This window comes from Atta cephalotes, assembly GCF_000143395.1.
Source record: "Atta cephalotes unplaced genomic scaffold scaffold00010, whole genome shotgun sequence".
Classification (NCBI taxonomy): Eukaryota; Metazoa; Arthropoda; class Insecta; order Hymenoptera; family Formicidae; genus Atta; species Atta cephalotes.
The window spans coordinates 2654700-2669276 of record NW_012130074.1 but is presented as its reverse complement, the minus strand read 5'-3'; the positions used below and the strand labels follow the sequence as shown (position 1 = coordinate 2669276).

At 28.8% G+C, this 14577-nt stretch overlaps 1 protein-coding gene across 1 annotated transcript; it reads left to right on the top strand.

Moving 5' to 3' along the window:
* Positions 1–10223: 10223 nt before the first annotated feature.
* On the top strand, positions 10224–13903 carry LOC105627714 (TATA box-binding protein-like protein 1). The gene is made up of 4 exons (XM_012208993.1): positions 10224–10544; positions 12676–12926; positions 13146–13240; positions 13662–13903. The coding sequence occupies exons 1-4, from the start codon at positions 10224–10226 to the stop codon at positions 13901–13903; spliced, it is 909 nt and encodes a 302-aa protein (XP_012064383.1).
* The last annotated feature ends 674 nt before the right edge of the window (positions 13904–14577 follow it).

The following is a 14577-nucleotide window of genomic DNA, read 5'->3' as shown; positions in this document are numbered from 1 at the left end:
ACACACACACACACACACACACACACACACACACACACACACGACCCTCACTTTTACCGTATGTATGTCTAGCAGAAGCAATAATCAATCAGCTGGGCGATATGGGCAGTAGTGTAAAAATATTTTTTATACCATTGTAAAAATTGCCTCGTTAATTGCTGCTTCTATTGTTTTACACTTGCATGTAAAAATACACCTTAAGGATGTCGCGCACGGCATTTATCACGTTTATCATTAAGCAGTGATACACATTGAATGCATCCAGAAGCACGATCGCTCATTGAGCGCTCAGTAAGCTCTTGCATCTTGGCATATTCCGTTAAAACTAAAAATATAGATCAAACAGATACAAAAGCTCACTGAGCGCATATTTTATCGAAGTACATTACTGAGGATTCATAATGTTTGCTTAGTGCGCATGCGCGACTTTATTCCCATGGCTGCGCATAGGTTTGTTCGCATCGCATGCTCCAATATACTCCTACTTCCTCCAACCATAGCTCCTACTCACTTAAACGTACTCATTACAGGAACTATGATAAGAACATGTTGAAGCATGGCATTGTTATTCACTTAATGTTGAACAAGGATAAATTATGCATTATGTATATCATGCGTGAAACGGAAAGCAGCCCATGTTGGAATATGCGACGTGAACGAATGTAATCTCAGAAAATCAGCTTCTCTATTTTTACTCCATTACAGTTCCTATAATAAAGTGGATTGCATTCGCGCGCATGCCCGTCCACCATTAACTGTCAAAATCGGAAATGTATCGCCGTGTTTGTTGCGCAATTCAAATGACTGCTTACTATTATACGCAATAATAGAGTTGAATTCAAATGATCTAAGATAAAAGATAAAGTAGAATAAAATTGCTAGAATAAAAATAGAATAGAAATAGAATACTCCACCAATTGATGCCGCTCTCTACTTGTCGAATGCGGCATTCTACTAGTCGATGGAGAAAAAGTGCATTAGGCTGGAATCAGACTATGCATTGAAGATTGAGATTAAAAATTAAAGATTGAAATTTCACCAATGAGGACAAAAAAATTTTGGCTCCTTTTGTTCTAATTGATTAAAGAATCTTTCAATCTTCAATTTCATTCTTCAATGCATAGTCTAATTTCAGCCTTAGGTTTCTTTCTGTGGCTGAACCAATGTACTTTTGGAACTTAAAGTGAAATAGGTATATGTTTGATATTTGTCGAAAGCGAGAAAGAAAGTTCTAGGAAAATCTAGAAAGTTTTAATACAGAAACAGAAAATAAATCAAATGGTTTAGTTTCTACCGAGAGAGTTTAAACCGGATCAGAACCAACCAATTATAGTCAAACATTCCCCTGTCGTTTGACCGTAATAGGGAAATACTCGAGTGTGATTGGTTCTTACATTTTGATCCGATTTAAATCCTTGGTGGAAGGGCCATTGTCGCTACCTTTTTATATCATGTGCGCATTTGCGTGGGCTCAGTCGTGTTGGAGCGTTTGAACTGATAGCGTTGTGAGCGTAGTTTGACAAAGTGAATAGCAGCAAGATGGATAATGAATGGGAGAATATGCTTAATTGGGAAAGTGAAATTAGCTATTCTATGTACGATATAACGAACAATCAAAAAAATGAAATGAATTATAATATGCACAATAAAAGTGACGATGACAATAGCAAGATGAACTATTATACGAACAACAGCACTGTGAATTTTTGGGATTTTAGTAATTATGGAATAAATTATAATATAAATCACAACAACGAGAATCTTCCTTTGGTGAGTAAAATTTTAACATTTTCTATTAAACTTTTATAATATATATCTATAATATATGTATATTATTTATTTATACATATAATATGTTATATATATATATTATATATATTATATATATGTATATTACATATATTATTTATTTTTAATGCTCTTTCGCTATCAAATATCTTAGCTAACGTTAATTATTCATGAAAAGTTCGATTTGTATTTTTAACGTGTCGAATATTCCAAAACAGCAAAAGAATTTTTATAAAACGTTGAAATATTAATGAAATGTTTAGAATATTATTTGAACAATTCTTGTATATATCGTGCAAATCATTTACTCTCGAATATATTGTATTTCCGGCTGCCAACAAAAAAAATAAGAATCTTATTAAAAAATATATAAAGAACGTAACATTTCGCTTGTGTAAAATAAGGGGCTCCGCACAATAAAAAGAAAAGTGAACAGAAAACAGAGAATAAGAATTTCAACTTATCAGAAACTATGTATTCAATAATACATTTCTGATAGGTTGAAATCTTTATTCTCTGTTCTCTATTCCTTTTATTGGGCGGAGCCTTTAAGTTCTTAAAATTGGATTGAATTGAAAATAAATGTTTTTGATAGTTTAATTAATCAAACAACTGTTTAATTAGTTCAAGGTCCTCCATACTTGAATTTTCTGAGAAAATTATAATTTTATGTAATACGGAATATTTTTCCAATACCTACGTAGCGATGAAATATTTAACAATTATTGAATGTTGCTCTTAAATTCTAAAAATGTTTTGGAATATTCCGAAATACTCTTGGAATACTATTTTGGGATTTTAAGAATATTTCAGAAATATTTAGCATTAGCTGGATAAATTGATATCCGATTTCTTAATTATCGAATCTTTGGAATCAAGTGATATTTATTCTAAAATCTCTTTAATATTTTACCAAGAATGAAAATGTTACGAATTATTTTTTTACTTGTTTTTTTTTAATTTTATATATATTCCTATATATATAAGCGCAAAATATTCGTAAAATATTATATGAATATTATTAAGAAATTAAAATAAAATGTTATAATATTTCGAGAATATCATATAATATTTTTTAATTACGGGAATATTCTATAGAGGTTATATATCCACTCTAGATATTATATTAATAAAAATCTCTAAAAAATATTATGAAAATATTTATAAATATTAATTATTCTTAATTTAGCAATTTGAATTCACAAGCCAGTAACGAAAAGTGCTTAGTTTATGTTGCATCTTGTGCTACAAAAACGTTTTGGCATGATTTTAGATACATATCCAGTTCTACAATTGCGCATTAAAATTATTTTCAATCTTTAAACGTATATTTATACTAAACAGATGTAGCAGTTTTACAAATTAAAGTACAATAAATTTTGTTATAATATTTTTTAATATTTATACAATACTACAGTAATATTAAATAATGTTACTTGTAATAATCATACAATATTATCAGGAGTGAACATATAATCTTCTTTAATATTTCGAGCATATTACTTAATATTATATAATTTTATATAATTATTATATAATGTTATACAATATTCTTAAAATATTGGATTTAATATTTTAAAATATTATTTAATGTTAAATAATATTATGCACTTTTAGGAATATAGCTACGTGAATTTTTAAATTTTATATAAATATAATCTATAGTAAAAAAATAACAGATTATAATTTATGGGAAATCTCGATTTATTCAATGACAAATAAGTTATGAAGCCTATTTAATTAAGTTTTATATATATATATATATATATATAGTTATTGCGTGTGCATTTATACAGGGTGTCTGATAATTAACGATAAAAATTAGCATAGCGGTAGAATGGATTAAATCGAGTAGAAAAGTCTAACTTTTTGTAATTTTCGTAATAGTTAACGAGTTATTAATTTATGAAAATGACTAAATTCGCCTACTGCAACCTATCGCCAAGTGCAAACACGCGCCGAGATAGGAGATAGGATTGCCCAGCAAGGCACGTGTTCGCCGTTGCTAGGTACGAGGTCCCAATGTCGCTTATATACAATGTGCCTAGTAACGGCGCACGCGTTTTATGAGCGGTCTTATCTCGCCTTTATATTTGGCGGTAGAATTTGGGCGAACTTGGCTATTTTCATAAATTAATAACTTATTAACTCGCAAAAATTGCAAAATGATAGAAGACTTTTCTTTTGGTTTAATTCATTCGTCCTTGTGCGAGAGTTTTATCATTAATTGTCAGACTAATTATGTATAGATGAAATTATAATGGAGATAATAATAAAAGTACTAAACATTTTTCTTTACATTTTTCTCAATTAAAAATTAAATTTGATTTATTCTGTTTTAAAAGAAACAAATTATATTATTTCTTTACGAAATTGCTTTGTTAAATAAATGCTGTCGGAACTTCCATGTATAAAAAAAAGCATTCTAACATGTTTGACGGGAGTCGTTTAACTACGTTGCGACTCACCTCAGATTCATATCGTATGCTTCAATAACATTCTTGGCGAAAAAAATTTTTACAAAAAACTAGATAGATTAACAAGATCTTAGAAATTCTTTGTTTTTCATAGATATTCATAGTGGGACGTAGAATGTGTCATTTGAAAAATCAAGAAATCTTCCGTCTTCAAACAACGCCATTCTACGTCCCATTACAAATATTTACGAAAAATTAAGAATTTCTAAGATCTTGTTTTAATTTATTTAGTTTTTCTGTAATTTTTTGTAAAAATTTTTTTTTCATCAGGGATGCTTCTACAGATTTCTATAAATAGACTGTCGACCAAGCTAGAGCTTATAGTAATGGAAGGGGAATCCTATCCAAACAATGAGTGGAAAGTATGAGCAAAACTGAGAGATGGAAGATGTACATATATTTTTGTTCTCAGTAATTTTTCTTCTTTCTGCGCATACCAAAAGAAGATAGAAGAGGATAGAAAGATTTCATTTCTGTCTTTTAGATCTTGCTTACAGCTCGACGTTTCATCATTATAAGTTCTATGTGTTCTTCACAGTTGTCAGATAATTAGGTTATATTTTCAGTCTTGTTGGCATACTGAAATTTAATCGACCGATTAGTTTAATCGGAGTTGGTGAGATTGGGTCATTGAGTTATGACATTTTTTATTGACAAAACTAGTACGTACTCAGTGCACATTAAAGCTATTGTATTATTCTAATCTAAATATAAAAATGAAATATCTCAATTGATAAGATGCTGTTCCGTAAAAATTTTCTCTATGCAGTCGGAAAAATATTAAGCAAATTAGCTTACAACCGAGGCGATATTCCGTCCGTTTTCATTCTGTTCCGGCTACATGGGACGGATAGAGAAACTTTTTTCGGAATTATAGTAATCTCAAAATTTCTAGTAACGAAATCTGTTCCGATTTCGCATACATGGGACGGCATCCTAAGGATGCTCTCTCATGACTATCAGAACGAAATCCATAGACGTTGCTCAAGATTCGAGATGATCTTAAGCTAGTACATGAACCAATCACAGAGCCACATTAGCATCTTAAAACAATGGATGCATTAAGTTATCAGTATTATAACCGCTATGAGCGCTCAGTGAGCTCTTGCTAATTGGCATATTTCGTTAGAACTAAAAATATATAGACCAAACAGATACAAGGGTTGATATTTATAGTCAGATCTTATATTCAAAATCGACTTAAGACGATACAAACAATTAGGGTTATGTTCCAAAACTTTCTCTCTGAAAATTTTATTCAAAATGAATAGTACGTAACATATACTATAGCATAGAGTAAAATATTCCTCGGAGAGGAAGTTTTTGAAGCCCAAAAGGCAATGACATATTAGCATGTTATAATATGTTAAGACATTACTTAAGACAATCTTAAAAGAACGGATTATGAATATCGCCCAAGAACTTACTGAGTACTCAGTGAATGGTCGTAGTACTGAGTGCACCCATTGCTTGAGATTAAGAACTGCACTATTTTGGTCTCGGAAAAGTAATAGAGAAGGAATCAACCAATCAGAATTATTGGGATGCATTACTATTCATCTGCACATATACGTTAAATACAAGATTATCGAAATTGAACTTCTATACGTATAAAAAGAATTCATTATTAATAAATAATTGTGATAAGTATTCAATAATATATAAATATTCATTTTTCTAGTTAAATATAACTATTTATATTGTTGAGGATAAAATTGCGTGCTTGTTAGTTTGAAATTTTTGTGGTTGGAGTTTTGTGGTCCTCCTAGATCAATATTTCCGAAAAATTAGAAAATTTATTTTAAATATTTTATTAAAATAGATAATTATTATAGTAGAAGAATCCGCAAAAAAATAAAATTTTAATATATTTTGTATTATAAACAGAAAATAATGAATCTTTTCAATTAAAAGATTGATGTAAGATTAGAATAACAGTTCGTTTTCCGAAAAAGTCGCTTCGTGGGCAACAATTATATGTTAATATAATATAATAATTATAATTTCTAGATTTATATTAATTAAATAATATTTTTATAATTAATTGAAAATGTTAAAGTATTATTGAAATATTATTGATTAATACAAAGTATAAAACTAGAAAAATTATAATTATTATATTAACATATAATTTAAGTATAAATATCCTTGAGAAAAATTTGTATGTGAGCATTTTGAAACAAGAAGATTTATAACAAGGCTGCAAATCAGAATGAAATTCAGCCGAATTAACCATTCTCTATTATCAACAAAAATGTCATATAAAATAGAGAATAAAATAGAGAATAAGAATCGGAACTTATCGGAAACTTATCGGAAACTGTGTATTCCACAATGATTTCTGATAGGTTGAAATTGTTATTCTCTGTTTCCTGTTTTAATCCTTTTTATTGTGCGGAACCCCTGATACAACAATATTAGGGGTTTCGCACAATAAAAGGAACAAGGAACAAAGATATTAGGTCTGTTTTTTTATTGCTGCATTCTGAACTGTACAATAAGTTAAAGTGAAACAAACATATACTTGTTTTATTTTAACTTATTGCACTGTGTGTACTAGTTCAGAAAGTGCAACAATAAAAAACAGATCTTATATATTCCACAATACATGATTTCTGATAGATTGAAATTCTTATTCTCTATTCTCTGCTCCTTTTATTGTGCCCCATACACTGCTCGACATAGCAAAAAGCTAAGAACAAGCGTGTAAAATATGTCAATTATCAACTTTCGCAATAAATGCGGCTACCAAATAACTTTAAAAAGTTATTTGGTAGCCGCATTTATTTTGCAAAACCTTCAAAAATCGCCAATCTAAAAAAATTATAACTTAAGTCTAAATAAAAATCATAAATCTATTATTGATACGCTAAATATAATTATAAGAATAAGAATGGAAAAACTACAATGCATTCTGGTGTTAAACTATGAAACTAACTGTGTTTCGACAAATACTTTACAATGGAACATAATGTAACGTTTCTATGTCCTAGCTGGAAAACAGCTGTAATCAATAATAACTTAATATATAAATCAAGGCATAAATCAAGCCATATAAATGTAGTCATTGACCTCCGTTACACGACACGCTTATTCGGGTTTAACAAAATATCCGTATTTATGAAATTGGCCAATCATAGCTATTCCTTGGAAGACTTACTATGTTTACACAATAGGTTTTATGCCGAAGTTATTATTATAGTTATGAAACTGGCCAATCATTCCATTCTTTAGAGAAATAACTATGATTGGCCAGTTTCATAACATCGATGTTATAACTTCGGCGTAAAGCCGTGTAACAGAAGTCAGTGATTGGTCAGTTTCATACTATGGATGTTGTATAACTATGGATGTTATTAAACCTGATTAAGAGTGCTGTGTAAATGTAGTTATTGATATGTATTAATATTTTTTTTTACATATTTCTCTAACTTCTCTACTTAATTTCTTCTAAAACAAACAATGTAAAAATAGTCGTAGCCATAAGTTGCTCGTAACATTTTCGAGTCTCACGACCACCCTTAATTACCTCATAGCGCGTACAGTTGTATAGATAGAATAGCTAACACTTTTTTCAATAGATTTTAAAATATATTCTGCTTCATCAAATGATAGGTTCTTATTTATGGATCCATAAGTAAGAACCAATTACATTACAATCGGCAGGCTGCATTCCGAAACCTATTAAAAAAAATGATGCAACTATTCTGTCTACGACTGTACAGTCACGACTTCGCTATCTCTGTATCGTAAGTAGCCCTGCGGTCTTCAGTTGGCCGCTTGGGTCGCCAGTAGTCGCCAGTCTAGCGAATATGGCTGAGAACAATGGCATTGGTTGTTATTGAGCTAACTTTGTGTTCCGCTGGCACTTGTCAACAAAGACATTACCTTTAATCTACGCGCGACGGATTGCAGTCGCTTGGTATAGTGTAACCTGTAAGTTGCCCTTTCGGGTCCTCTCATCCTCCTACAATTATTTGGCAAGTAATCTCGCAAATGTCTCGCTCGCGGAACATTCTCGGAAGGTGCTGCGAGACGATCGTACTCCGTTCCCGGCAATCCCGGCGCCGCTCGATGATTCCCGCTGCTTTTTCAATTCGATGTTCGTGTCGGCATTCGATATCGAGCTCTAATCTCGTCTCACGACGCGCGAACTGCCCTTCCCCCCACGTGTGGATCCCTCGCGAACATCATACATCCCCAGCATCCGCTCGGTCCTCTTTCTCGTGTTTCACCCGATCCTGCTTCATTGAAGATCATTCGGCTGCATGATCTTTTCGTTTGCCTCGTTGATCTATTGATTACATCGCAAATCTTGATCGTTATTTTCTCGCCAAGCGCTGTGATAACTGCCGATTTAAATCTAATATTCACATCGCGTTCCGTTACTTGCTAGTCGAGTTTCTCTGCATGAAGAGATCTTAAACGTTATTTTTATGACGATTAAAATCAAACAACTCCTAACTTATTGTATAATTCACTATACATTTTGCTTAGTATATTTTTTATATGAATCTCATTTTTTTATTGTTGATGTTATCTTCATGATATACATCATAAAATGTAGATTTTATTAGTTATTGTATTATTTTATTAAGCATTATTTGAATTATATTTTGCATTTATACACAGAAATTTATATTATATAATAAATGTAATAATAATTATTGCTAGAAGTTATTAGAAACAACTAAGAGGTTTTTCTTTCTTGATTAGACTGCGTTAGAATTTTCTTCTCGTTTTCGTCAATTTTTAAGTATTTGGGCTGGTTTCACCAATGTCAGTTAACTTAATTGATTGTTAACTGATCAGTCGTATTTGCTGTTTAGTAGAATTGATCAATTGCAGTTGACAATTAATCTCGATTTGGATTAATTGGTGTTACTGAAACCAGCTCTTTATCTATTTTATTTTAAGTACAAAAGTACATACTAATTCAGTTATAAAAAATAATCCTGGAATAGTAATTTCTTTACTGTACAATTATGTATATTCAGAATATATACTTTGTTATTATGTCTTCTATTTGAATAGAATTCTGGATGAAATGTTGCAGTTTTTATATAAATTATTGAATATTGAAGCAATTGAATATTTTAATAGTGCATATTAAACATAGATATTATTTCGCAAATTAAATTTAAAAAATATAAATAAATTGATACAACTTTGTTATTTTTATTTATATTTAATTTCTCACATAAGTTTCTCACGTAAGTACGTGTGTGTGTTTGTGTACTTTTTTAATAAAAATTAGAAGTTTAATTACTAGTATATCTAAAATTAATATTAGCGTACAAGTATAAAGATGGAATCACGATGCTCGATTTCTTGAATGATAGCATGCATACAGTCATATCCGCTCTGATGTATGTTAGAATTCATTCATGCATTGAACGCTGCATACTGCAATTACATGATTTTTCTATTTATTATGGATTATTTCAGTTTATTTTCTTGCATGTACCTATCAAAAGAAATAATTGCTTTCATAGTTATTTGTCAAATATCAGACTGTATGCATCAAAGCAAGCATAACAGCATGCATGCATACTTGTCATTAAAAAAAATCGAGCATTGTGTGAATCAATCTTAATATAACACAAAATATCATTAAATATTAAAAATTATCTTGATATATTTATATCTATTATTGCAAAATATGTTCAATTAGTTTTTTTACAAAATATAGAATTGTCTATTATTACATGTAAATAATAATGATTTATTGTATTTTATGTCCTATGTTATTGAATTATACATATAAATTTTTATAATAAAAAAAATTTTCTTTGTTTACTTAAATATATTAAATTAAATTATATTAAATGAATTAAATATATTAATTGAAGCATTACGTCAAAATATATTTTAACATAAGTCTGAGAAAATTTGAATAAATACAATATAAAGAGTATATAATATATTTATTATTATATGTTGCAGGTACACAATATTATGGCAACTGCTATTCAGGAAAATGGCATGAAACCGTTAACAAATAAATCATTGAATCATGTAAATGATGTTAATAATTTGGACAATGCAAATTCCTGTACAGAAGAAAAGGACAATAGATTGTTTGATGGTCAACTTCAACCATATGTTGATCATGCCGAGAAACCTCATGAAGAGATTCTTGAAGAGCCCCATGAAGAGCCTCCAGAACTTGATATTGTTATTAACAATGTAGTTTGCAGCTTTAGTGTAAGATGTCATTTGAATTTGCGAGAAATAGCGCTCAATGGATCTAATGTTGAATACAGAAGAGAAAATGGGGTATGTGTTAAGAATTTTTGTATATTCATCTTCTCCATAAGAAATGATTTTTCTTTTACTACATTGTAATTCTTGATAAATTAAAGTTTTCAAGATGAAAGTGCTAGTCCTATGTAGATCTTAATTTTATTATTAGTTTATATTTGCAATCTTTGTCAAACAGAATTGTTAGCCTTTTCCAACCTTCATAATGGAAGACTAGACTTGTTTTTAACTTATCTATTATTAAATAAAAATAAACTGTAATGGCTCAATAATAATAAACAAAAATGAATACAATTTCTGCAAATTATAATTACGTAAAGTGGAGGACCTATTTCTTCATGTCTGTTTTTCAGTTGCAATAATGCAATGCTTTCTGTCTTGTCATCTTCGTAGTTACATTCTTCTATTGTATCGGTCGCAATTTATCCAATAATATAATGATAATAAAATGAAAATAAATCCGATAATATAATGATAATAAAATTAATTAATTAAGACAATATAACATTAGTAATTTTTAACGGAACTGTTTTTAATTTTCTCAATTCTAATCGCATTTGCCTCTGTTAAATTAATTTGACGTTTCAATCATTGGATTATTTTAGCTAAACCTTTACATTGAGAATGTGTGTTTGCACAATTTACGGAATGACTCTATATGTTCAATTAATTTTATTATCACTACGAATAAATTGCGACGATGTAATAGAAGAATGTAATTATGAAGACAAGACAGAAAGCATTATTGCGAAACTGAAAAACAGACATGAAGGAAGATCCTCCACTTTATGTAATTATAATTTACAGAAATTGTATTTAACTGTTGTATGATTTTTATTAAATTCGCATTAATTTATCGACAAGTATATACACTGAGGACGACAAATAGGTCGAAATGTATGTGTTTAAGAATCTAAATGTACGAAAAATTTGATTCTTAGCCCTTCTGTTATTCATTTTTGTTTATTTGTTATTATTATTGGAAGTTTCTATTCACAAAGGGACAAAATAGTATTCTAGATTTTCCTGAATTAAGATATTCATGTTTTGAGTACTTCGTTTTTATCACAATGGAACATTTTTTTCCCTACTCACAAATTCGTAATGTCATATATATGAAATGATAATTTCGAGAAACAAATTGTTTGATAAGTAATTGTTCTAGCAATAAACTATCCAATATAATTAAACTATCCAATATAATTAAAATTATTATTGCTATATAATTACAAACCAATATCTAGTAAGAATCTATCAAAAAAAGACATAGAATAAGAACTATGCCATCTGTATCTAAATAGAATAGCTAACATGGTCAACAAAAATGACAGAGTGAACATGACCAATCTTCTTCTCTTTCTAACATTACACAGAACAGAAAGAGATAGTGATTAGTTATCTTCCCGCCTTATCTCTTATTTTTTTCGATCAATTGTATACAGATTGTGCAGTCCATGTTTTGTCTTTGGAATCTACATACAAGTCTCTATTTAGAAAGGAAATAACTAAATTCTAAAAAACATAATTCACATTATCAATTTTAAATGAAATATTTAATTTGTATTTATCTTTACTTTGCGTCATATATTTTATTATATTCATCGAAACAAAATTTCTCTAATTAAAAAGATAATATCACAATATCATTCTTAAAAACTATTATATGATTTAGTTACTTAGAAATATACAACTGTTTCTTGAAACAGTTTTTTTCTAAACGCAGCATTCTTACACATATTATATTACAACTGATGTAATAAAATATCCTTGCTGATTAACATATAAAGCTTGTCTCATATGTTTTCATCGTAGAAAATATTATAGAAAAATTCATGAAAAAGCAATAAAATAAAATTTTTAGACCAATAATTTTTTAAAACTTATATAAAATATGATTTATCAGAACAAAAATCTGTAAATTTGCATATTCTAAGTTTATTGTTGTCTGCAATATTTTAAATTTTAGTGAATAAAAATTTTTGATTACATGATAAACTAAATTATCTTGATAATTTATTAAGTATATATATTTTTTATTTACTATTTAATATTTTCTATTTATAGATAATATATTTAGAAAGACTATAAAGCATATATAGACATGATTTAAAATATATAAATTAATATAATTCTTTGTAATTTTTAGATGATAACGATGAAATTAAGGCGACCATATACTACAGCATCCATCTGGTCATCTGGTAAAGTAACTTGCACTGGTGCAACCAGTGAAGTTCAAGCAAAAATCGCAGCACGTAGATTTGCCCGTTCCCTTCAAAAACTTGGATTCAAAGTGAGATTCAATAATTATAGGGTGGTCAATGTATTAGGCACTTGTTGTATGCCATTTGCTATCAAAATAACATCATTTTCAGTACATCACAAAGAAAATGCTGAGTAAGTATAAAAGAAAATGCATTTAATAGTTATAGCATACTATAAATATATCTTTTCAATTTATTTAAAAAATTATTTTGTTAGTATATTATTTAAAGTATTTTTCTCGATGTAAAGAATCCAACATTTTCTGATTATTATCAATAATTATTAATTAATAATTATATACAAATATATAAGTATATGATAGTTATATAAATATTTTTATGTGATTTACAGTTATGAGCCAGAGTTACACCCTGGTGTCACATATAAGCTAAAAGAACCAAAAGCTACTCTGAAGATATTTTCTACAGGAAGTGTTACTGTAACAGGTTGGTATTATAATTATACATTTTGTTATTATAGAGAAATTTATAGTCATTTTGATACATTATTTTACTAAGATTTTTAATCTCTGTATGTCCTTGAGAGACCACATAAAGTTTAATATCAGGAATTTTATGAATTTATTTTATCAAAAATATATTAATATTTTTTTGTGCGCGAATAAATAAGTATTTTTACATTAAATATTTTGGTTTTGATTATATAGTATTGATTTTGATTATATAGTACAGCATTGCTTAAAAATTTTAATTGAATAAAATAGAAACATTGAATATATATCAGAAGTTAAAAATTTTTGTATTTCATAAATATCAAAATATATTTTTATGTTTGTGTTTCATGAATCATTGTAAATTAATTGACATAAAAAGTATATAATTATACAATAATTGTATTGTGTTATAGCACCTAATGTTGCTGCAGTCCAAGCGGCAATTGAACATATTTATCCACTAGTCTACGAGTTCCGCAAGGAGCGAACGCCAGAGGATGAACTTGCGTTCACAACGAAGAAACGCAAGTTAGGCTTGAACAAAAGAAAACGGGATGAGTTCCTAGAAGATGAGCCAGATTTGTCGTATGAAAGTATGATCTCTGATGCAGAAGATGCACTTAACGAAGTAGAAACTGACGGCAGTTGGGACTGATTTGTTTTATTTTATCGCTCTACTGTTAAATGTGAAACTGTTGTCTATATCTCGTTCTTTCGATATGATACTGCTCTATGTACAAAAGTGTTATTGCTAAAAGTGAAGTGAAGCGTACATTCGTTTCCATATAGTGCATGAACAAATGTGTGAGTGTTAGGAATAAAAATAGAAATACATATATGCACTTATGTATACAATATACACAGGGGCATAATTATCAAGTACACATCAAATGAACTGATTATCATCCTAGATAGTTACTTTTGTTAGCAATATCACATTATAAATACAAATATAGATATATACGTAATATGGAATTCACTACGTATAATACAAATGTAAATATGAATACATATATGTATATATTTGTATTTATATATTTCTAAATAATTCTTCGCACGTAGATGTATCTTCTACATCTACACGTATGTATATGCACATACATGAATATGTATGTGTATGTATGTATATATAAATATGCGTAGAAAACGTTTTTAATTATAGAACTGATTAATTTTTTGGAGTTTATTTATCAATAGGCAAAACTTATATATTTGCTTCTTTGGACAAATGATTAGTACAGGTTTAAAAAGAATTGCACATGTCCACGTACATGCATATTGTGAATTATGGCCTGTACATTTACGTTTCCATTAATTTTATTTTCATGT